At 39.0% G+C, this 24,024-nt stretch overlaps 2 protein-coding genes across 3 annotated transcripts in view; one reads left to right on the forward strand and one right to left on the reverse strand.

Moving 5' to 3' along the window:
* Nucleotides 1–11: 11 nt before the first annotated feature.
* Nucleotides 12–5,772, forward strand: rfk (riboflavin kinase). The gene is made up of 5 exons (XM_067520643.1): nt 12–211; nt 404–556; nt 1,953–2,104; nt 2,814–2,916; nt 3,043–5,772. The coding sequence occupies exons 1-5, from the start codon at nt 58–60 to the stop codon at nt 3,228–3,230; spliced, it is 750 nt and encodes a 249-aa protein (XP_067376744.1). The 5' UTR covers nt 12–57; the 3' UTR covers nt 3,231–5,772.
* A 2,130-nt stretch (nt 5,773–7,902) lies between these two features.
* pcsk5b (proprotein convertase subtilisin/kexin type 5b) overlaps nt 7,903–24,024 on the reverse strand; it is a 69,623-nt gene continuing 53,501 nt past the window's right edge. The window contains exons 21-37 of one of the 2 annotated variants that reach the window (XM_067522051.1): nt 21,980–22,082; nt 21,440–21,576; nt 19,138–19,338; nt 17,535–17,603; nt 13,350–13,410; nt 13,116–13,261; nt 12,796–13,002; nt 12,545–12,628; nt 12,144–12,330; nt 11,823–12,037; nt 11,046–11,288; nt 10,734–10,967; nt 10,451–10,628; nt 10,141–10,358; nt 9,747–9,847; nt 9,402–9,594; nt 7,903–8,964 (exon numbers count right to left, since the gene is read on the reverse strand). In XM_067522051.1, coding sequence (XP_067378152.1) covers nt 8,549–8,964; nt 9,402–9,594; nt 9,747–9,847; nt 10,141–10,358; nt 10,451–10,628; nt 10,734–10,967; nt 11,046–11,288; nt 11,823–12,037; nt 12,144–12,330; nt 12,545–12,628; nt 12,796–13,002; nt 13,116–13,261; nt 13,350–13,410; nt 17,535–17,603; nt 19,138–19,338; nt 21,440–21,576; nt 21,980–22,082 — 2,993 coding nt within the window. In that variant the 3' untranslated portion in view covers nt 7,903–8,548. Of the gene's footprint in view, nt 8,965–9,401; nt 9,595–9,746; nt 9,848–10,140; nt 10,359–10,450; nt 10,652–10,733; nt 10,968–11,045; nt 11,289–11,822; nt 12,038–12,143; nt 12,331–12,544; nt 12,629–12,795; nt 13,003–13,115; nt 13,262–13,349; nt 13,411–17,534; nt 17,604–19,137; nt 19,339–21,439; nt 21,577–21,979; nt 22,083–24,024 lie in introns of those variants that run through there. The other variant, XM_067522052.1, reaches the window with a different exon arrangement.

Genomic DNA, 24,024 nt, shown 5'->3' on the forward strand with positions numbered 1-24,024 from the left:
ATGACGTCAGGAGAAATCTTGGCGAAGTCGGTGTGTACAACACATGTGAGTCGTCTGATGGTGGCCGGCTTTCAGTTAGCAACCGGGCTCAATCGTCAGCATTGTAGAACAAGTTCGAGTGGACCTAAAATAAATCTGGAGTGTCATTTATACAACGAATACTTTTGGTTGAATCGGTTTCAGGAACAAGACGTTTCGGGAGAAGCTAAAGGTAATTAGCTTAACGTTAGCAAGCTAGCATAACAGAGGAACCTGTATCATCGGTGCCCCGTGACCAGCGCTAAGCTAAGGTTTAACTGTATCTAAGCTGAGCAGGCCAGTCCGGCAAATGAAACTGTAGCTACATCCAAGGACCAATTGTGACCCTCTGAAGGGTAAGATTTTATTATTTCTGTATAAGTAGCGCCGGTCCAACTTGGATCGTTCGAGGTCATTCTAACGTCCACCTCGGAAAGACAGCAGTGGAAATTAGTTATGAAGAGTCTTCCGTACTTCTGCCGAGGAGAGGTCATTCGAGGTTTCGGGAGAGGAAGCAAAGAACTCGGCATCCCCACAGGTGAGTTAAACCTCACCGATATTCAGTAATAGTAACAGTTTAGCTAATGTTGGCTAAACGTGGCTTCCGCGGAGAACGTTAACTCAGGTTTAAATCATATTTGTGCGCAAGGACATAAACATTGCATGTTTTTGTGGGCTGACGTCAAATGACCGTCTGTTAATCTCGGTTCATACGAGTCACTGGCTTTTTTCTTAAACCTTTTATTAATAACATTGTGATACACAGAAAGATCGACCATGCAACTTAATTAGGTTCTTTGTACATGTATAAATATATACATGCCTACATACCTAAATTAACCATTTGTTGTAATTTATAGTTATTGTTAAGTTACAAGATAATGTCTTTAATTTCTAGTTTAATTGTTTGAATAGCGTAATAGATTTTCATTTTCCTCCAGAGTAATCTGGTATGAGAGCATTCAAAAAGGTCTTTAGAATCTTCTTCTTCCTTTTTTCAAAAGTCATAGGCCGTATATGTTGTGTGTAATCTTAATGTGAACCTCTTTATTTCAATTAATAAATTCATAAGCTAGAAGCCAGGTTTTTACCCAGTGCATATTAATAAAGTAAAAACCCCATATAGATTTCACACGAGGGGTAATTGTTCTTTTACTGTACAAACATATCCTTGTGTATTTATTGGTGCATGTCAATGCCATCAATATAGAATGTGAAGTTGAGTTCTCTTTTTGGCATACTAGTGGCGATTGTAGCTCAGATAGTAAGGCAGTCATTCATGGACCACAAGGTCAGTGGATCAATCCCCGGTCCCGCCTATACATCAAAGTGTCTCTGGGCAAGACACTGACCCCTAACAGCCTATTCCCATCCCCTGCAGTGCTGCTCCAAACCCGGTAGAAATTGGGGAGGGTTGCGTCAGAGTAAAAATCCAGAGTAAAAATCAAAATCAGTCTGTGCTAAATCAACATGCGGACAATGATCCGCTGTGGTGACCCTGAACTCATGGGATTAGCCAGAAGGACCAAAAATATTAATTGCTATTAAGTAAAGATGACTCCTCCAGAAATCTGCAGCAATGGCACACAGGGTTATAAAAGACAAGGTTAGTTGATGCGTGCAAAGTCACTGCATATAAAATAATTCACAAGCAAATGGTGCCAGCATTTACAAAGGAGGTTTGGGACATTTGTCAAAAGTAGCCTACCAACTGCCTCTAAGCTTGTAAAAAGGCAATTGTAAGATTCACCTATAGAACAATTTGCACAATCATTTCTAGCCTCAGGTATATTAACATGCTGTATTCTCCGGTTTAAAGAATGTGATCACCCTGCTTTAATGTGTCATTGAGCAAGCCAATAGTTAGTTGAAAGAGGAGGAGTCCTCTAGCTGATCTAACTGGCTATTCTTTGCTTCCTCCCTCTCTCCTTCAGCCAACTTTTCAGACTCGGTGGTGGACAATCTTCCACCAGATATCAGTACAGGTATCTACTATGGCTGGGCCTGTGTTGGAAATGGTGATGTCTACAAAATGGTGATGAGCATTGGCTGGAACCCTTACTACAAAAATTCCAAAAAATCCATGGTAAGTACAGCAAAGTTTCAAGGTAACACAAACTAATTTCTTTGATCTAAAACACATCTTCCATTGTGGAACAAGACATTTTTTAAGGTGTGTGTGTGTGTGTGGGGGGGGCAAATTAGCCAAATTGCAAAAATAGCCAAATTGCAAAGCCACCTAACTTCCTTTCTTTGCACCAGCATACAATTTTGTTGAACTTTTAACTGCAAATTCTTGTTCTCCATTGCCCTGTCAATTTGGGAATTTGGGGAGTGGGACTGAACTTGTACACCAGCAACATACACCCCTACATTAGGGGTGTTGCTGTTGATACAGAATGTGAATGGGGGCCCTTTATTTTTGTGTTTAGTGTCTGTATGGGTATTGTTAAAAATACAGTTAATTTATAAAATGACTGCAGTTATCCTTTAAATGACATTATTACATGCTGTCTGAAACTGTTAAAAGGAACTGGTGGCTAAAGTCAGGTATTTAACAGACTTGGAAACACATTGTTAAATAGTGATCTGTACTACACCCAAACTCCGCACAAAACCCTTTGTTAGTCTTCAATATTATTTTCAGCACAGCTAAATGTAATTCTCAAACTTGTTCTAGTTTGACAACACAACAAGAAAAATGCTGTAGATTTAGACATTTCTCTAATGAAAATAAATATATAGAATTTTGTTCCTTTTTTTTTTTTTTTTTTTTTTTTTTTTTTTGGTTTTAGGAGACACACGTGATTCACAAGTTCAAAGAGGACTTTTATGGAGAGATTCTCAGTGTCGTCATGGTGGGCTACATCCGTCCAGAGAGAACCTTCAACTCAATTGGTAATTTCTCTCTCTCTCCTTACTAATCTTTATTTTAACCACAATGTTTCCTATTTTTTTTCACCCCTGCCTCACACCAACTTATTTTGATAACTTTTTTGCATATCTTTATCTGTGTCCAAACAGAAGCTCTCATTGCAGCCATCAACAGTGACATTGAGGAGGCAAAGGTGAAGCTGGAGCTTCCAGAGCATCTCAAACTAAGAGACGACAACTTTTTCAAGAGTGCACCCAGCTCATCTTTGCCACTAACCACCGCCACCACCACCACCAACATAGCATCCACATCACAAATGATTTTAAATGGTCACTGACAGCTGGCTGTACTTTGCATACAGACACTCATGTGCGCGCACACACAAACACACAGGCACGCACCAGAACAGAGATTTTTGCATACACACAGCTCTCTCAGCTTATGTCATGGCTACAGACATAAACAACCAGTCCTTAGTTCTTGTGTTTTCTCTTGAAAGAACCATTTGACTTCCTCAATGGATTTGTTGTGTACAGACAGTCACTTAATAGATGTTTTTTTGTATATATTCACACAGGTGCCTCATTTAACAACATAACTGTAATAAGCACTTGGGCCTCACTGATCCAGTTGTATATGGGGTATCTTTTTATGTTAGGGCTGTGACGATAGACAAACATCTGTCGTTTCATATTATGCTCTATTGTTTATGGTTATGTCGAAAATCAGCTTTCTCTGACAGTGCAGAGGGCAGAGCAGTGCAGCAATATAAACACACATGGTGTCACAGAACAGATTCATTCAAAACAGGAGGAGGTCTATATGACTGTAAGCTAAACAAAATATTTCCTCTATTTAAATGAATCAGCATTAGAAACATTCATTCTGAGGAAAAGTTTTCTCTTTGTACTAGTTAACATTAGCCAGCAACACAGACAGCTGCTGAGAGGCTACCAGATGCTAGCAGTAACTCTTAAGGTGAAATGTTTCTGCCCACTTCGCCTTTGCCCACATCAAATTAGCACCACTGTATTACCACCCACACAAGAATCATATTATACAATATACAGCTAATCTTTAAGCAAAGGCCACAAGATTGTACATACACTTTTTCACATGGTATGTTGAACATTTGCAGCTAGAGACTAAGCAGAAAAATATTTAAATATGAGTACATTTTGGTCAAGTATATAATTTAAAATAAGAAATCAGCCTTTACAAGTGTGGTTTTTTTTTTGTTTTTTTTTTACTTTTATTACATGTTCTTATTTTAATCTACAGAAAATATGCTCTATTTTCATTGTATATTATTAGGATTTAAAATTATGGTCATATTGCTCAGCCCTAATAACAGTAGTAGGTTGATAAATATACAGATTCTGGGGCGAGGGTGACCAGATCACACAAGCAGTTCTCTACTAAGGTGTACTGTATATAAATTATGGCCAATACGTAGACTCTAATCTCAGTCCAAGGTTGAAAATGTAACACTTATATTGTCAGTTCCTATTGAGATTTGTTTCTGTGTTTGATGGTTGGGGAGAAAGTCTGGGCATCATTATTGTTGTCCTGTGTATGGTCTAAAAATTAATAAGCCTTCATTGGGCCTGAAGTCATATTTGGTTTACTGAATAAATATACACGCTTGTAAACTGCAATGTTTGAGTTACCAGTATCGTGGTTATATATTTAATGAAATGTGTACCAAATTAAAATTCACGCTAAATAAATTAAGGATAGGCTTTTTAAAATTATTTCAGTTTCAATCTGAGGGGTGGGGTCATGATACATAATCAGCTTCTTGGGTCAGTAGAGACAGGTAAATAACATGAATATGTAACACGGAATAGGGAAGAAAGTACATCAACTAATCCCTGTGGGTTTGTAACAGTTTAAAAAAAAAGATAATTTGCTGTAATTGTTTACTTCATGTAGAATACTATTTATATTCATCCTTTAAAGCACTTAATGTATGGTGAAAACCTCACTGTAACTTCAAATTGTAATGCATTGCTTCTTCAGACCTGTTTAAAGGGCAGTTTTCACTACACGCTTCAATTGATTTTTTGCAACTATATATTTTAGCTTACACAGGGACCAGGCCTACTGCAGGTGGAGTTAAATGTTCAACATCTTCTATGTTTTAATTCATGTGTTTTGTATAATGTAATTGCGTAAATTATTCAAAGTACCCATTTTATGTTTTTATGTACAGTTGAGTGCAACACTTTGCATCCCCTTACTTTGAAATGGCAAAATGTTATGTACATTCAGCTAGTACAAAATAACAAACATGGTCAGGGAATGTATAAAGTTATAGTACAATAATTAAAATCAAATCCTTTTTAAAGTTTGCATCTGCCTTTATGAAATGTTTTCTAATGCTCTGTATGCCCTCTCTTTGTCCTTATGACCTCCTGGATACCCTCTGAGCAGTGTTTGTATCCTTTTAGGTTGACTGTGGGAATGGTGTTTCATTCTTACTACATAAACTATGACCAAGTGATGTAACTTTGTTCTCATCACACCACACAATCTTGTTCCAAAACTCTCAGCAATGGTGTCCTGCATGCTTTTCTCCTAAACAATCTAGGCTTGTGCAGTCTATGCTTGGCTGAACTGAATGTGGACTTTTATTCAATTTACCTTTTTTTCAGGTCTCCTGCTGTTTGTTTTGAATTCTTACATAGCTCTTAAGCATGCCTTGACCATTTTTGTTGCTTGCAATGATGAACATTTGTACTGGCTGATTAAACAAAAAATCTTTGTTTTAATTCTTTTTGCCTTTTCAGCAGAAGGGAATGCAAACTTATACACTCAACTGTATTGTAATGTAAATGTAACTTAAGTTCAGAAGGCATAAATAACTTTTAAAAATGTGATATTTACATTGGTCTCCTTTTTGATGTGCTAAGGGCTCTTTTATAGACTCTTTGGCTGATAACCTTCCTAAATGTTACTGTTCCAATATCTGTTCTATCATCTGTAAATATTCAGATACAACAGACATTTCTACCACAGTTTCATCCTAAAGCTACTGTCATTATATACCTATGTCCTCATAAACCCTGCACTCCAAAGATCCCAAAATCTACACATTTTTCTATTTTTAGAACAAGCACACCCAGAACAAAGACAGGCCTGTGATTTAAAATGAAGCCTCATAACTGGTGGTAAATGTGTAATGTACACTGATAAGCCACACGAATATATGTACACAATATATATGTTTGAAATTAATCTTACACTGGTTATCTGAATGTGTTTAGATGTCACCTCAAAAACAAAAATTGGCATTTGAAATATTAGTTTCACGTGTTGCTGTCCGGCAAGGCAAAGGTTAACCACAGGCCAACGTGTGTGTAAAAGGTAATGTGGCAGATGTCCTTGAATCATTGTTTAGTCTAGATAACACACCGGAGTCAACATGTTCTCCTGGGGATTCGGACTAAAGGTTATAATGTATCTCAAAGGTTGGGTTAATAACAATGACTTATCTGCACTGGGCCTCCGTTTTAAATTTCTATATAAATAGGTCAGTATGAAGTGTTGCATCTATATGTATAAAGCACATCAAACACTTGAAATGTAATCTTATAACATCCCCTTGCACTTAACAAAATGAACTGCACTTAAATTGGTTTATATTCAATTTAGGTACATTACTCAGTCCCCCACAAATCCAATATCCACATATTACTAAGTTCAACAGTCTCTTGGTTTACATTTGATTTCTTTACCCCTCAAATCAATTTCAACTGCCTTAACAGGACATCTGCAGGTTAGATCTCACTGGAAACCCAGATCAAACATTTACAACACGGATTAAAATCAAACTTTATTATGAAATAAGCATTAATAGCACATTTCAGCAGCAGTCAATAACAAATAATTGAGTCAAAAATATTAAAGTAAAGCTAAAAGGAAAAGGTCTGGGCACATGAACAGATTCTGAACATGTCACATGTCTAATCCAGAGACATTTATTCTCATTAGTGCTTCAGGGTATATTTTCCGGTGAGTTCATGTAATGAGTGCATCAATTAAACAAAATTACTGCAAGACAAACACTGAAGTGTTTTATAACAGTGATTAATAAGTGAGTTCAACCAGATGATGCAGAAACAGGACTTTTATGCCAGTCAGCCACTTCATTAGGTAAATGAATTCATGGCAGAGCTGCTGTATTGGATTGCATTAGAGTGTAGATTTGTACCTAGTGTTCAGGCTGATCTGTGTATATTCATTCTGTCTAACTTTGGAGCAAAACAGGTTGTTAAACAACAAAAACTGCAACTTGCAGTTAGATGTAATGAAATTGTGTTTTGTTTCTTAATGATCCGTTAAACTTACTCAATCGTACTCAGTGTATCTTTGTTCTGTGAGCAATCACAGCAGATAATGATTGATTCTAGAAAATGTAAACACATGGCAATTGATAAAACTGTCAGCACATCCACAATATCACCTGATATTTGTGAGTCAAGCAATGAATCAAATTCTTACTACAATAAGCAGATTAGAAAAGTAAAACAAAAGGAATAGGCTGTATAATCCAACAGTAAACCACTATTATTCATGTTCAGGCAAAAGGCAAGAATAAAAATAATGCAGCCAAATCATATATCTCAGATGACATTTACACTAACTTGCTAAGCAGAATGAGTTTAGATGACCTGTGCAGGCTTAAGGAGTAACACTACACTGATGGCAGGAATTGTATGTTTTATTAATTGTATGTTTCTATGGTGGATTTAACATTCTCTGACCAGAGTGGACCACTTCTTCTCAAAACTGTCATCAGATATTTCTGTTCTCACTTTTGTCTCTCACATGTACCTGAATATGTCAAATATACTGTGAACAAGTGTTTTTACAACTCACACAACCTTAGCAGCATAACACTGAACAGCTACGAACATGTTCAAGCGTGTTTATTGTATTCTCCCAATGCTCTTTTTGTAGCAGCCAAGCACAGCCAAGTCATTCACGCTGAAAGAAAGCAGATGTGACAGCTAGAACTCTTTATTGCCAACGTACAAAGATAGCAGGTAGGAGAAGGTTTAATCTCTTATCATGAAAACAAGGGCTTTTAGTTAATTGAAAACATAACAGGAAAAAATTTTGGTTAGAAAATGTCAACTACAGCATTTCTCTGTGCATCAAGTCTTCTAAAACAATTTAGAGTTTAATACAGTTTAATGATTAATTCCACCAAAATGTCTCAATATTACATGTGGGGCCTGTGGGAATATGGCTAGTGAACAGTTTAACAGAAAAAAATATCAGGTTTCGAACTTAAGCACACAATAGGTTAATTAACTATAATTTGTCTATACTTGTGTATTATATTTTATGTTTCATAAATATTTAATAGCATGTATGAATCAAATGGCTCCCAGATTTGTTCCATTCATAATAATGTAACTAATGATCATTGTGGTCTAAAAGCGTGTGTTTGTTACCCTGCTGTTTCACCTGCTAAATGCGGTAACACGATCTGAAGAGATCCAACTTTTGAAAAATGAAATATATCTTGTAAAAAATCACATCTGATGTGAACTGAGTTCCACTCACATTCCAAACACAAAACCATTTTAACAACTTATGTAAGGAGGAGCCATTTCTGTCCCGTTAGTCTTTGACGCTTTCTTTTTATCTGTATGAGTAGCTCTCATCATCATACTCTAGCTCCATCTCATCTTCATCCAACAGCCCGTACTTAAACTTCCGATACACGGTGCCATCTTGTGCCATGTATACAATATCATCATCATCTTCTTCTTCGTCATCCTCACATTCTAAGACTCGGTCGCTGTACTCCCCAAACGACGAGGTGGTGGGTTGTGAGGTGATTCCTCCATTGGTGTCCAGCCTCTCATAGCCCCCGGCTCTGGTCTTCTTTGTGATGGCTTGTGTTTTAGATCGGGCAGAGAGGAAGAGTAGGACCCCTCCGCCCACAGAAAGGATAAGTAGAACGCAAGCAGTGACGAAGAGTTTGGTGGTTCTGCCTTGAGCCTCTAAATCTTCACCATTCCTCACCACAAAGTTGACACCTAAGATGCACTCCTCTGAAACAAAAACAAGTGGAGCAGATAAGTAGCTTACATTAGACAAATGCGATCTGCATAGTATGTTTCTAATGAATTAAAATACCGTCAAGTATCGGAACGGCGATGATTAGTTTTGGATGTGCACTGAAGTCATTTGAGTTTAAGCTTCTTTTTGATGGTTTTCACTTTTGCTCACTTTGAGTCATCTGATATTTCAGGTGCCATCTATGCGGTTTAACTTATCTGCATGTGACTACCATCAAATAAAAGCTGTAATTCTGAACATGTCTCATGTTCACTGTTTAAATCTAAACCCAAATGTCTTCAGAGTATGGGTTAAACAAATTAATTGGCACGCCAGTCTAATAATTATGGAGGGGACAATAAGAGACCTCAGTGATCGGATTGCGTGTGTTTTTGTGGGTGTCTCTGTTTCAGGGTGCCTTCTCATTTACCTAGTGACGCATTGCAGTCACAGCACTCCCTGGGTATCGGTTCATTGTGCCTTGTCACATTTCCACAGCAGCTCAAACAGCGGCCATCATCAGATAAGATCTGGAGCGCAGGGCATACTGTGCAGTTCCACATGCTGGGACCTCGACAGTCCAGGCAGGACGGGTCACACAGCTTGCAGTTTGGATCATCACTCTTGGGGTGCAAGAGACGACTCAGTTTCATCTTTATACTGTGCATTTGTGTCAGAGCAGTCTTGGTATACAGCATTTATACCCGTTTTTTGAGGCAAATGTGGAACGTGAGCTGAACACATTTTGTGAACAAAGTGACACAAAGGCTGTTACCTGTGACGCAGCGTAGAAGCCTATAAGACACTGAGATTCACAGATGCCACCCATAAACCTGTAGCCTTCATAACAGGACTCACAGGCCACAGCACCTTCATCTAGCAGGAAAGAGACACAATAGACAATAGTGGAGTGAAGCACTTGCTTATTAGACTGTTAATGCACAGACTTGATGTATCCTGCTAGTCTAGGGCTTATTCTGGTCATAATCCACATTCACACAGTGAATGGGATTCATAAAATCCTTTGTAAATGGTTAAAGTGTAAAGATTTTGTTTATGCCTTAAAGTTTTTTAGCCTATTGTAAAAACCCATAATATTGCCCCAAAAAAGAAATACAACCGACCAAATCACAGACATAAGCAAAAGGGTCACAACAGGCTTCCTTTACCGCTGCAGGTCTTGCAGGTGGGGTGACACTTGTGACAAGTTTTGGAGCGAGTGTCTTCGTAGTAGTTTGGAGGACACTTCTGCAGGCACTGCCCCCACTTTCTCAGATAGACATAGCTGTCACGACAGCCCAGACAGTTTCTGTTACCACGACCCCAACACCGACTACAAGAGGGGTCACAGTGATCACACACCATGGTGGTGGTGTTGCCAAAGTGACTGTAGAAAAAACAAAACATGCTTTTAACTTTGATGTTTACTTTTTCATGAAAAACAGAGAAGCAGCTAATTTTGCGTGTCTTCACTTTTACCTCTCTGAACAGGTTTCAACACAGCTGCTTCCCTGCTTGTAGAATCCAGCTTTACAGGTAACACACTGCACACTGTGACGACCAGTACACGACTTACAACTAAAGTGACAGCGCTCACACTCTCGTTCCTCCTCGTCCTCGTAGTAACCGACAGGACACTCGTGCACACATGTGCTGTCTGATAGACACAAAGTCAAGAGACTGGAAGTAAAGTTTCTTTTGGTGGATAAAAAGCACATAATGTAATACAGAATAATCAAAAATCCTTAGTTTTATGACTTACTCATTAGAAAGTATCGCTCATTGCAGCTGAGGCAGTGGTCTTTTCCTGGCCCAGAACAGCGGTGGCAGAGTTTGTGACACTGCTGGCACTTGTCATTCTGGTCCATGTATGAGTCCAGAGAGCACTGACTAACCCACATACAGTGTCCACTGGCATCTTTACGCCTGTTGATACCACAGCTGAGGCAGGATGACGGCTCATGGCCTGAACACGTCAAACATGACCTGTCACAATCTGGGAAAGAGAAAAAGTATTAGACACAGCCACATAGTTTTGTATTGCATCGCTATATTAAGTTTCTACCTTCCCTACCTTTGCATTCATTCACAGTCTCGTCGTAGTAAGTGCTGTTGGGACACTTAGCCAGACACTCTCCATTGTAACGCACAGCTTTTGGGTTGTAACACACATCACAGTCATCAAAGCCCGGTCCATCACATGAGGTACAATCAGCATGGCAACGCACACACTCCTGTTGCTTCTCGCTGGCAAAGTAGCCATCAGGACAATCATCCACACACTTATCCTCATGTAGGAAGTAGTATTCAGAACACTCTGGGAGAGAGACAGAACAATACAAGTAACTACAATGTACATTTGATGTTTTTAATCCTCTCCATGACTCATTTTTTTAATGCATGATGCACTTATTGATTTAAGATTTAAAAGATTTAAAACCATAAATCATATTTTCTAGTAGGATGTTGTGTATATTATGAATTTCTATTGTATGTACAGCATGTCTGTCTAAAGTGAATAGATATGTTATTCAAAGACCCTGAGTATCAACTGTTTGTGATTCCTATCGCTCCAATTTATCTTCTGTCTAATGTCTCCGGCGTTCCTCTATCCCTTTTGGCATCTAATTTTCCTCTGGTCCTCGCTTCCATTCCCCTTATCGATCTAGGCTTCATGCCTCATCTATTTTCAGTCCAGTGAGCAATGAGACAGCTCTCTGCATTTACCGCTTTTTCTGCATCTTCTCTGCATCTTCTTCCTCCTATTCGGCTACATCAACGCTAAACTACTGTAAGTCACTAAGCAAAACTATTCAATCTCTATTAAGTTTCCATTCTACACTTCACTTACTTCTACATAGGCCATCCTGATTGCACTCACTACAGTGAGATGGACAGCGCTGGCATTCTGTCTCAGTGGAAAAATAGCCGTCTGGACATTGTGACCTGCAGTAATGGTCCAGCAGTAAGTATGGTCTCTCACAGCTCAGACAATGAGTAGAATTTTCCTGGCAGGATGTACACTTTGAGGCACATGGCTGGCATACACCATCCTCGGGAAACCCTCTGGGAAAGAGGCAGAAAGAACAGAAAATAAGCTATGAGATCAATGATTATTGATCATGACCCTTTGTTGATGTGCCATCAACAAATGGGCAAATAAGACACGCACCTCTGGCACGTCACCACACACTCTCCATCATGCAGGTAAAGTCCACTGCGACAGCGCTGGCACAGCTGGGCATCCTGGCACATTAGGCACCCTTCTGAGCATTCTTCACAATTCTGGGACAACTTGTTTGCAAATGTACCAGATGGACAACGGGATGCACAGGTCTGACGAGGAGTCAAAAAACGATCTGAAATCACAAAGACAAATACAAGAAAACCCACAAAGGCAAAAATAAAGTTGTTAGTGGTTGTTCATTTATATTAGATTTTTCAAATCTCTCTCACTCTGCCAACTAAAAAAACTAATATTTGACTCTAAGTTTGCTAAAGAAAGTAGCCAGTTAAACATTTCATAGTGTCAGAAGGTTGATGTAATGTGTAATGCTGACATTTACAATTTACCTGACTTGCAGCTGTTGCAGTTGTCCCTCCCTGCAGCAGAGCACGTATTACATGAGGGGTGACACTTCTCACATTCACCCTTATCTGAGCAGGACCCAGGACAAAAAGCCATTAGCAGAAAAAAATATAAACACTTCTTCCTATCAGTAAGCATACAGGGGTGGGGGGGGTCGTTATCTTATTTATTTATTTTATCCACTTTTATTGGTTGACAACATTTAGTACTGTGGTGGAAGTAACATTCTACGTACTGTTTCTGAAGTGTTTCACAGGACACGGCGCCAGATAGTTTTCCTTCAAACATTCCCCCTTCTCCAGTGTGAATTCATCCTCACAGGAGTCACAGTCGTCGTACTGTGGCCCCCCACAGGTACGACAGGCACGGTGGCATGGCTCACAGTCCCGGCTCTCTTCGTCCGCAAAAAACCCTTCCTTACAGTGATCCACGCACACTCCATCTGGACACATATTTCAATATAAGAAGCTTTTTTTATATTCTGACGTTTTGTACGTTTACAATTTTTTATTACATTTTTATTTGTCCCAAAATGATAGGTGGTTCAAAACTTACCAAACGCGTAGAATCCTTCTTCACACCAGTAGCACTGGGACTCGTCACAGATAACACATTGTTTGTCTTCACATGGGGCACACACCATGGTATCATTTGCATTATAAGTCCGATCTGGACAGGACTGATGACATTCTGTGCCTAACCTGGGAGACACACACAAAGACATGTAAGATCAATATGAGGACAACAATATTGGCACGTAGTCTCAATGAAGAGGCTCAAGACACTTACTGGTAGTAACCATCTTCACATTTGTGGCAAATAGTTTCCCGGTCCTGCTTTTCCAAACTTTCTGTAGTGAAAAGCAGAGAACGTTTTTTAGACAGATTATTAACAACAGATCAGGCAATTTGTAAATTCTAGATTCCGTGATTCCTTTGTTCTCTCTGTTCTGCAAAAAGAAGGACAGAAATAAAGCCTGCAGCTTCTGTTCAAATGTCATTGAAATGCCATGTAGTAGGTTTCTGAACTGACCGGTAGACAGCAGCTGCCCTGTCTCTCCATAAAGGTAAACTGTATATCCAATAATATTATTATAATTCTGGTTGTTCAAATAATTACCAAAGGAAAATATGGAAAAATCCAATTTTATAGCAACCCCTACTCATCTCACATGCAAAGATTGATTTCTCTAAACGCAATATTCTTTACAACCAGCAGGGGGTACTCTGACAACACACATTACAGTAAAACGTATTCACACCCCTGCCGATGTTTTTTTTTCTTTATTCATTTGACAATACTGAATCATTCAAGTAGGATTTTGCCACTGATTAACAAAAAAGACTGTTATGTCAAAGTTAAAACAGATCCCAACAGAGTAATCCAAATGAAAGGAATCAATGATTAAATATGTGCTTCTCCCCTTTAAAGTAACTCGCCTACATCTTTACTGGTGCAGCTAGTTGGTTTTAAAAGTCCCACAATTAGTTAAATTACACACAGCATGTGCGTAAGGCATTTTTACGCCTAACTAAACACTGCACATTATCACAAAAACAGCATACTTTTCTGCAACAGGCCCTCGAAGGTTTGTGATGGTAGAGAGTAAAATGAATGCTGTGAGCCGTAAGGAAATCTAGAAGGAAAGCCTGATGCTGTCTGCAAAAAGACTGTGACTTGGGAGAAGATTTGTTTTCCAGCAGGACAGTGACCCTAAGCATACATTAAAGTTACACATGAATGGTTTAACGACAGCAAAGTTAATGTTCTGGAGTCAAAGCCCAGACTTCAATCCAATTGAGAATTTGTTCCTGGACTTGAAAAGAGCTGTTCACTCATGACCCCAATGCAACTGGACAAAGCTTGAGCAGCTTATTGCAAAGAAGCACAGGAAAACTTTGCAGTGTCTAAAGTTCAGATAGGCTTAATGCTTCAATTGTTGCCAAAGATACATTTGCTAAATACTGACTTCAGAGGATGAATTCCTTCCTAATGGAAGTGTGTATTTTATGTTTTACATTTTAAATTCCTTTAAATTACTTTGTAGAGTTTTGTTTTCTCTTTGACATAGATTAAACTGACCATAAATCAATGTGGAAAAAAGTTTGGGTTAATATTTTTCAAGGACATTACAAAGGTCTACAGTAAGTGAATGGGACAATCCACTCGTCTTTTTCAGAAGTCAGAAATTCTTTTACTGCAGCTCCTGCTACTGTGTTGTTGTGTTGTGTGTGTGGTGTCAGTACAGCTTGTACTACAGGTGTACTTTTACTTAATGAAACACAAATAAGCATAATGTGAGTGACAGGTTATGTAAAAAACATTGATATTTGCTGTTTATGTGTATTGTTTGTGCATGGAACCTATGCAGGGGATATTAATAAATAACTGAGCTGTGTGTGACAGGCTGTTTTTGTACACATACTAGAGCAGAAAGTTCATTTTTCTTCCAAACTAATTAATTCCTGCTGTCAGTCAAAACTATCCAACTGGTAACTGAGGAAGAGCACTGTCTTCCCTTGATGCTACAATGTCAAAACAGGACAGAGAGTGAAAATGTGGAGAAGAAGAGGAGAAAGAAAGGATGAGATAGTAAGCAGGAAGGGGGGAGGGGGGTAACGGAAAGCCAGAAGGGGGAGTGAAAGAGATGGAAATAACTACAAAAAACCCTTCTGCAGAGTTTCCCTTGGGACATTCATCCTCTCCAGAAAAACCCTCCATCGACCCCCACACCCCATTCCTCTCTCAATCTCCTTCCAGCACCCACAACTTAACACTGCACTGGTTTGCACTTCAGTGCGGTCGACAAGCCACTACCTGTGAAAGCAATTACTCATACAGACTGAGAATAGGAGAAAGGAAAGGTAGGAGGGACAGAGGTGTAGAACAAGAAAGAGGGAATGAGGAGCCGGAAATCATGCCTTCAGGCTGTGTCTATGTGAAGAGTAAAATAGTGCCCGCATAAATATTAACTGTGCAAGCCAGGGGAAGGGGGGATTCAGCAGAATTCAAACTGGCGTACACATCCTGAGGTATGCACTTATGGAATGTGGAGGCTCTCACACATTTACAGTCTGCAAGCAATCACAAGCTACATATTAGATTAGCCCTTGCACATTCACACGCAAAAGTGATTAGCGCTTAATCTATTAAGTCAAATCAAGTCAAATTGTATTTATATATCACAGATAATCAATTCGCCTCAAGGGGCTTTACAGTCTGCACACCCCCTGTCTTTAGACCTTTGAACTAGATAAGGGAAAAAATGCAGTTTTTGAGCATCAGCTCAAAGTCCAGCATTACAGTAAAGAAGCTGCAGGATCACTGATTTTGTAAAGGCTAATATGACTAGTAGAGATCAGTAGTAGCTGATATTTAAAAAAATAATAATAATAATAATAAACTAATCATGGTGTATTGCAAAATCCATAGTATTTATTTGCAAGATAATGTTTTTTAATACCAGGTAAAAGATTGCACCCAGCCTGAGCTCTTATCAAAACATTTGAGTCCATAGCATTCCTGAAATTACACAGAGCCAAGACATATTTTAAACATGACCAATACAGTGGTAACATATTTTTATTCCATGATTAATAAGCATCATATGCAGAAAAGAAGACAGTTAAAGAAGTTAAAAATGAGGATAGAGACAGGGCAGAGTAAAGGCTGCCAAGTGTTTTCACACACTGTCAGGCTGGCGAGCTCATTGGTAGATCTCACACCAGAGCACATTATAAACACACAAACACAGATGCAACTTATTTGATATCTTGTGTGATTCAAATTCTATAAAAGGCAGAGGTGATCAAAAATAAAAACTCAAACCAAACAACTTCTGTTTTTCCAGGATACTTGTAACATCTTTTGCTCGTATTTTAAAACTAGTACCCGGTCAGTAAAGTGCTCTCACTAACAATAATAACGACTTTGCTGTAAACTTAGCATTTAATCCTAGTAAAAGTAAATGTCTTCATCCTAACATATATCTATTTACCTACAGTAGCTCCACAAAAATGTGAAGACCATCCAAAACAACTTAAACTCCCAAAAATGTCTTATTACTCTAAGTGTAAAAAGTCTGGCTTTTATAATCTTTTAAAATATAATTTTATAAAACTGGCTTTTATAATCTTAGAATCACAGGAGGACACACAGCTGAAGTATCAGATGCCAGTAGCATGGCGTCACAGGGCCAATTATCTCAAATCTCTAACGTGCTGACTGACTTGTAAAGCTTGCAGAATTGTGATTACTAAGAGTGAGTGGGTGGCAGGGAGGTTTGTGGTGAAGGTGAGAGTGAAGAAAGATATTCCACCCAGAATCCATAATGACATAATAACAGCCCGTCTCCACCTCAGACAAGTTCAGCACAATAACAACTTTCTATGGTATGTCGGGCGTCATCTCTGGGAGAAAGAAGTGCTTTCATTTTTACGAGGCTTTTACTGACAGGGTGAGGTGTAATAGCACAAGAATCGAGATTCAGGGACTCATCCTGTATGATTTATTCTTTATATTTTAACATTTCAGGTAAAAATACATTTCATGGACAGTATGCAGCAAAGCAGTAATGAAAGAATGAATATTTACACAGGATGGGACATTCTTTTTTCTAACTCTGTAGATGATGTCTGACAGTTTTTTCAATTCCTGGGGATGTTTCTGTACCTCAAAACTATAGTAACGAAGTAATATAGTATAGTAATAATTGTTTGGTAAGTGTCATGTGTGGTTACAAGTTTTCCTGACAATTCACTCTTGAAGACTGAAATAATCAAAGAGTTCAATTGTGAAAATAGAGGAGTGGAAGTTTGATTTGTCTTAAGTCACTTTCATTTTACGACATTGAGGTATGACCGGCTGATGCCACCGTTTAGTAAACTCAGTTTTATTTCTGTAGTTTGGTTAACAAAGTTGGAAAAGGTATGAAGAGAGAAAGTGGGGGATGAGAATAACACACGGTCTACTTACTGTGTTCACATTTCCTGCATCCCTCATCACAGGGAATACAGTCTTCATCCTCTGCATCTGCAACCTCACCTGACAAAAAGGAGAAAAAACAATGGATCAGAACTACATGAGGCATGAGACACGTATGACATAATGAAGTCAAAAACTACACCAGCAATGCCATGGGAATTGCAACTCAATATTGGAGGAAATTAACTATAATTAAGGCTTGTGTAACGGTATTGTTGGAGATGAATCAAACAAATCCCCCCACTGTCCACACCAGCTTCAGTTTTCCCTGCTAAAGAGGTTAAGCTGGGGCCTGTTGAGACCTGCCTGCCACATATGACCAGGATTGAGTCTCATCCTCTCCCTCATCCACTTTATATGCTCAAACTCTCAACATTGCTCACCACTTCCATCTCACGTTTGCAGCCTAGCTGTTAAACGAGAAAAGGTGCATAACAGTCGGGTCTTGGTGTTCTGACTGACCTTCTGTAAGCTGTAGAAAGAAAAACAAGCTATTCAGGATCTTTTAAACAGTCAGCAAGATTGTTCAAAAACAATCCTTGGATCCTTGGGTTGATTTATACAGAGACAGAAAGCTGCTCCCACTCTCTGTTCAGCGAATTTGAGCTACTCAATTCTGGGAGACGTTTGCTTCAGGCAACTAAAAATGTGCTCAAGAATGTGTTCATCCCAAAAACCATTCATTTCATGGAATCCTCGAGTTATCTGCAATTTCGTACTTGTGTGATTTAACTGTGTTGTGATGTGTGTGTGATTGTGTGTGAGCCTGAGATAAATTTTCACCAAGGTGGACAATAAAGAATTATTCTATTCTGTTCTATTTGTTGCAGGGATGTTATGGTTTCCTACCAGCTTTGCCTCTCCTTATCTCAAACATCTCAAAAAACATTTAATCTCTTTATCAAACCTCCTTTGACTGCATTTCACATTTGATCTCATAAGATGTAATAACACAGCACCGTAAGACCACACTGCTCTTCTTTCGCAACCTCTTTTTTTGATAAAAACATATTTATAAGTTTTCACTATGTTTTCTATTTCTGTTGCATGCACCGCTTCTTGTGAAGTCTTGCAGATATTCTGGACTCCTCCCTTTATCATTATAGGATTGTTTACACCTGGAGGCTGGTCTTTAAAATCTCTGCCAAGTCCAATTTTTCACACCTGACACTGAAATACACACGCTTTTAGTATCATAATGTGCTAGTTTAAAGAACTGTTTCCAATTTCTTCTTCAATTTGTGCATATTTCTGTTTAACTGAGGCGTGTGTGTTGGCATATTTTCTAAGAGTACAGAATTTTAATACTTGATTTAAAATGAGGTCAGTGTGCTACATGTGTTCCCTGAGGTGATGCTTGCCAAATTCAGGCCAGCTTTGTGACAGTGGTGCTGAGCAATAGTGACAGCTATCTAAAAGTCCTTCCAACTGTTCATTTATTCAGCCATTATCCTGCCTGCTTTTAGAGTTAAACAACATATTTGTATTAGTTATGCTTATGTTTGTACTTACTGGCATTTAGCTAAATCACGAACTAACAATGTCTGTAAATTAATATGTTGCAGAATCATATATGGATAGTTCGATGTCTCACCTGAACTACACTCCAGCGGGACACAATGTCCATTTCTGAGCTTGTGTCCTGGGCTGCAGCGGAGGCAGCGATCTTCTGCGATACAGGTGATGCAGTCAGCAGGACAGGGTTCACACAGCCTCCTTGCAGTGTGGAAGAACCCCGCTGGACAGACTTCCCAACACCGACTCTGAAAGAGGTACCTGGTCACACCAAACTTATCTGGCCATAGGAAGAAAAGAAAAGGAAATCTGTCCTGAAAATGATAAAATAGGGATGTTGATATACTAGAGAGGGAGTCACATGTGTGCACCAATACAAAAACAGAGTGGTAACATATTTACAGCAAACAAAACATGTCACTGCAGGTCTTAGAAAGGTAATTAGAAAGGATAATTTAGCAAACAGACATATAGTACAGTCACTTAAAGGCATAGCTACATATTCTAGGTTGGTATGGCAGTCAACCACGGCCCACAGGGTCTATCCCTGGTCCCGGCTACGTGTTAAAGTGTCCTTGGGCAAGACACTGATCCCAAGTTACTCCAAGTGAGGTGAGCACCTTGCATGGCAGCCACTGCCATCGGTGTGTGTGTGTGTGTGTGTGTGTGTGTGTGTGTGTGTGTGTGTGTGTGTGTGTGTGTGTGTGTGTGTGTGTGTGTGTGTGTGTGTGTGTGTGTGTGAATGGGTAAATAAGAAGCAATGTTGTAAAGCGCTTTGGATAACAGAGGCCATTTACCATTTATTTTGATGGTGTTGCCTTGGACCCCCCACCCCTTTTTTCTGTCCAGGGTTTCCATGAACTGCCTCTTGTGTCAAATTATCTACCTCTATCTATCTACCTCTCCATTGTTTATGTATTTTACCATTAATGAATACTGACACAACACAAAAAATGAAGCCAGATATAATGCAGTATCTCAAAGGTCAATTTTGTGGTATGTACATTTCAACATTTACAGCTCAACAGTGATTACATTTCACATTTAGGGATTTGTTTCGAAATATTCAAACTTTTCCAGCCCTTCTTTGCTTTTCTGGAGAACAAAAAAGCAGAACTCTCTGTTATTAATGATTAATGACTATGATTTCACTAATTCCTGGCCTTGTGTGCATTCATATTTCATCATTATTATAATATTGTCATTTTCGTCTACATCTCTTTCTTCATTTCCTGGTAAACTCCTTTCTGCAGTTCTTTCATTCTTCCTCTCCACAGACAGCAGTGTAACATCTCCAGGTTACTATCACAGGTCAGTATTAAGTCTGCTCAGTACAGTATGTACCAATATGCATGTGGGTGACTGGCCAGGATAAGAGAGGTTGTTTTGAGAAAGAAATGACATGTGGAGAGACAGATGAAGGGTCTCATTGAGTCTCAGACAGACCTGCAATTAAATAGAACCACATTTGCAAACACTGTCTGACAAACTTGCCGGCTAATTGAACGTGTGGCCACATGAGAGTGTGTGTGAAGGAGGAATTTGGTGTTAATCTCCTCCTTGGCTGTCTGGTATCTTAAAGTGTGTGTGTGTGTGTGTGTGTGTGTGTGTGTGTGTGTGTGTATGTGTGTGTGTGTGTGTGTGTGTGTGTCTCGCCCTAGTGTAAATACATTCACTCTGACGGCCATAATGCTGTCTGTGACCACCTTCAGGTTGATATTTCTTCAGCTGTAAGGACATTTGGCTGCACAGGGACCAACCATAGTAAAAGTTAGCAGAAGATAAGAATATCAAAGAAAGTACAAGTAATTATTAATTCCAGACTCAAATTGTCCCTTAACCGAGCTAAAATCAGAGATGTGTGCAGTAAGTTATGCATGAGGACACAACAAACCAATGACTGATTCTCCCTTTTAACACATCTATCAGCAGGACTTGGCTGAATTACTGCTTTAATTAGATTCATTTAGTTTGAGAGGGTTGATTGGTGGAGTCTGGCACAAATGAGCCTTGGTTTAATCCATGTGATGTTACGAAAAAGCACGATTTGGCTTACATTCCAGTCACAGCTAGATAGATGGGTGTTTGAGCAAACACCTCTCCAAAAGCTACCTGTGTCGATTTAAATGCTTAGTTCTTCGTTTTTAAACAGTGGGTAGGAGAAGAATTTTATACAAATTATTCGTTTGTATACAGTTTTTAATTGGACTACCTTGCGTGGCTTGCTCTTGTCAGTTAAAGCACTGAGGCTGTAATTTACACTATATGACAAATATACACAAACTGATGTTTTTGTGGTTGAATGTGCAGTTCCTAGTTAAAAGAATAATGAAAATAAAGCATAGAGTTGCATACAGTTTTCAAATCTTAACCTGGTGTACCTTTGTCACAGCTGGTGCAGTTTTCTGGTCCCTCATCAGTGCATTCCTGGCAGGTGTGGTGACAGAGATGGCACTCCCTCCCTACTGCATAACGCCCTGCCTGGCAGCGAATGTCACATTGCCCATCATCAAAGAATCTGTAGGCATGGAATGGCTCACAATAAGAATGCACACTCTGCCACAGTACATACTAAACATACGATCATCATTCGATTTCAAAGTTTTAATTTATTAGCAGAATGCTACACTTCCCATCTTTATTCAGTAACTTTAGAAGGGTTCCCATCATTTTGACTGCAGTAGCAAGAGCTCTTAAGATTGAATGAACATCACTACTATTATTGATTAACACAGTGTCTGCAAAAATGAGTTGGAAAGATTTCACAACTGAAAGCGGTGTGAACCTTTTGAGAGATTTTGATTACGTGGATTCACAAGCTAGTAAGTTCAGATTCAGATAAGTGCAGTTTAAGTCCGGTAAGTAGCCTCATCGGTAATATAGTTTAGATTCTCTTGGATTTTTATGTGAGCGGTTCTCACCGTGTTGCAGGGCAGGAGGTGCAGTCTTCTCTCTCCGGACCTGTGCACTGCAGACAGGTAGCGTCACAGAGATGGCACTTTCCATGCTTACTCACGTACTCTCCTGCAGACAGACAACAAGTGTGACTCACAGATTCTTCCACAATTTCTTATTAGAAGTATGTCTAGAGAAGTATGAGAAAAATGCTTTTTTTCCCATACTTAACTAACTCAGTACTTTGGTTGCTCCATTTTGTATTTTTGTTCATCAGTTTTGTTGTTTGCTCAGTTTTTTTTTCTTGACTTGATGCTGTGATGTGTCAGTTGTCAGTTTTCATTTTACTGAAGGTCCAACTCATTATTCTGTGGCTTCTGACAACTCCCACACAATAACACATATATCCCATTTTTTAAAATAAAGAAATTTCACAGGTTTAAAAGCATCTTTCCCAATGTCACCTTTAGCTGTACATTCTAATTGCTGAGAACTTTACCAGCACCTGCACCGTTTTAGCTTGAAGACAAGGAGAAGATTCCCCAAACAACTTTTGAAAATAAGCTAACTTTTTACTTGTACAAATAGATTTTTCTCATAAGCAGAAATAAAAATAAAAAAAAACCTGAGCTCATTTGCCTTCCTACAGCAATATTGACACATCCTCCACTGATGAAAATGCTGAAAATGTGCGTGGGTTTAGCAAGGTCGGAAAGTTTTTGTTGCAAAATGAAGAGTACAAGCTGAGAATTGGGTTGATGAACTCTCAAGGTCTGTGAAAGCAGTTGTTGAGTCACTGTCACTGATCAAAAACGTGATATTGTCATTACACACTTCACAGCAATAGAAATCATCCTCATTACATATTATATATAAATAATGATAATAACAGCTTTGTACAAATAAGTGTAATGTAAACTTGAGTGTAATGAGTGTAATGTAAACTTTGTTCATGCTCCCTCAGGACTCACATGTATGCAAGCCATTGTGTCCAAAGTTGCTACAATAAAATAAAAAGCATCATCCTTGAGTTTCACATTTGGCCACATTCACAGAAGACATAACAAGAGGCATAAGCATCGTCTTCAATTCACCTTTGTATAAGACAAAGGTGACAGACATTGGCTTAGACATAAGGATGGAACTATGTGTGTGTGAGCATCCTTCAAGGCAGTGACAAGGGTGTCTCTGCTCTCTGGCTTTCTATGAAAAGCTCAATTGTTTCTTTCAAAACAAAAGAGCTTCTTTGTGTACAAACACAACAGGCGGTGGCTTCCTATTCAGTAGAGCTCTGCTGAAACCATTCAAACGGCCCCGAATAAACGCTGTCACTCTCCTACACACACACACACACACAAATCGTGTGTCAGTTTGTCTCCCCCTTGCTCACGCACACAAACAAACAGAAAGCCAAGTTCTCAAGGGACAGCAAGCCGCACAAGTCCACTAAGCAAAAGAAGACACTTTGGACTCCTACTGCCAGACAGGAGAAGAATTGAGCAAAGAAAAAAAGAGAGCCTGTCACTGTGGGAAGAAAAACTTTTCCTCTCATTTGGACTTGACTGACCTTGTGAGGACATTGACAGTCTCCTCTCTTAGGAGAGAGAGAGAGCTCTGTTGAGAGGTATCACACTGACATCCGCCACACCTGGCCTTGAATCCCAATTCCCTGGCCTTCCACCTTTTGATACTGGATTGTACTTGGTCCAAGAAAGTGGAAAAAATTCACTCACAGCCCAAGGTGTTCATTGTGGGCTGAGTTTCATACATTATTAATTCTTGGGGAGAAATTTGTCAACATGTACTGTCTCAGTTGTAAACTCATATTTTAGCCAATAATACAGCAAGATTATCCTTCTATATGCAAAAGAGTTCAATGAATAATGGTAATTAAGGCCAGAATCAGCACTGGTGAGAGCTCAAGTGCATCTCCTGCCAATACTTAGGAGAAAAAAAAAATATTTGGAGCTCTGTGAGGATTTAAATCAACATTTGTGATTAAGATGCTGACTTTTATTGCATCATTAATAAGCCTCGTATGACAGCTGGGATAATATTTTGCATAGTTTTA

The sequence above is a fragment of the Channa argus genome, chromosome 11 (assembly GCF_033026475.1).
Source record: "Channa argus isolate prfri chromosome 11, Channa argus male v1.0, whole genome shotgun sequence".
NCBI classification, from domain to species: Eukaryota; Metazoa; Chordata; class Actinopteri; order Anabantiformes; family Channidae; genus Channa; species Channa argus.

What these genes read in the sequence shown, in the direction of transcription:
- rfk (XM_067520643.1), top strand. Translation starts at nt 58, where the DNA reads ATGGTGGCCGGCTTTCAGTTAGCAACCGGGCTCAATCGTCAGCATTGT. An exon ending in AGAACTCGGCATCCCCACAG is followed by an intron (nt 557 to 1,952) that starts GTGAGTTAAACC and finishes TCTCTCCTTCAG; the next exon opens with CCAACTTTTCAGACTCGGTG. An exon ending in AAAATTCCAAAAAATCCATG is followed by an intron (nt 2,105 to 2,813) that starts GTAAGTACAGCA and finishes TTTTGGTTTTAG; the next exon opens with GAGACACACGTGATTCACAA.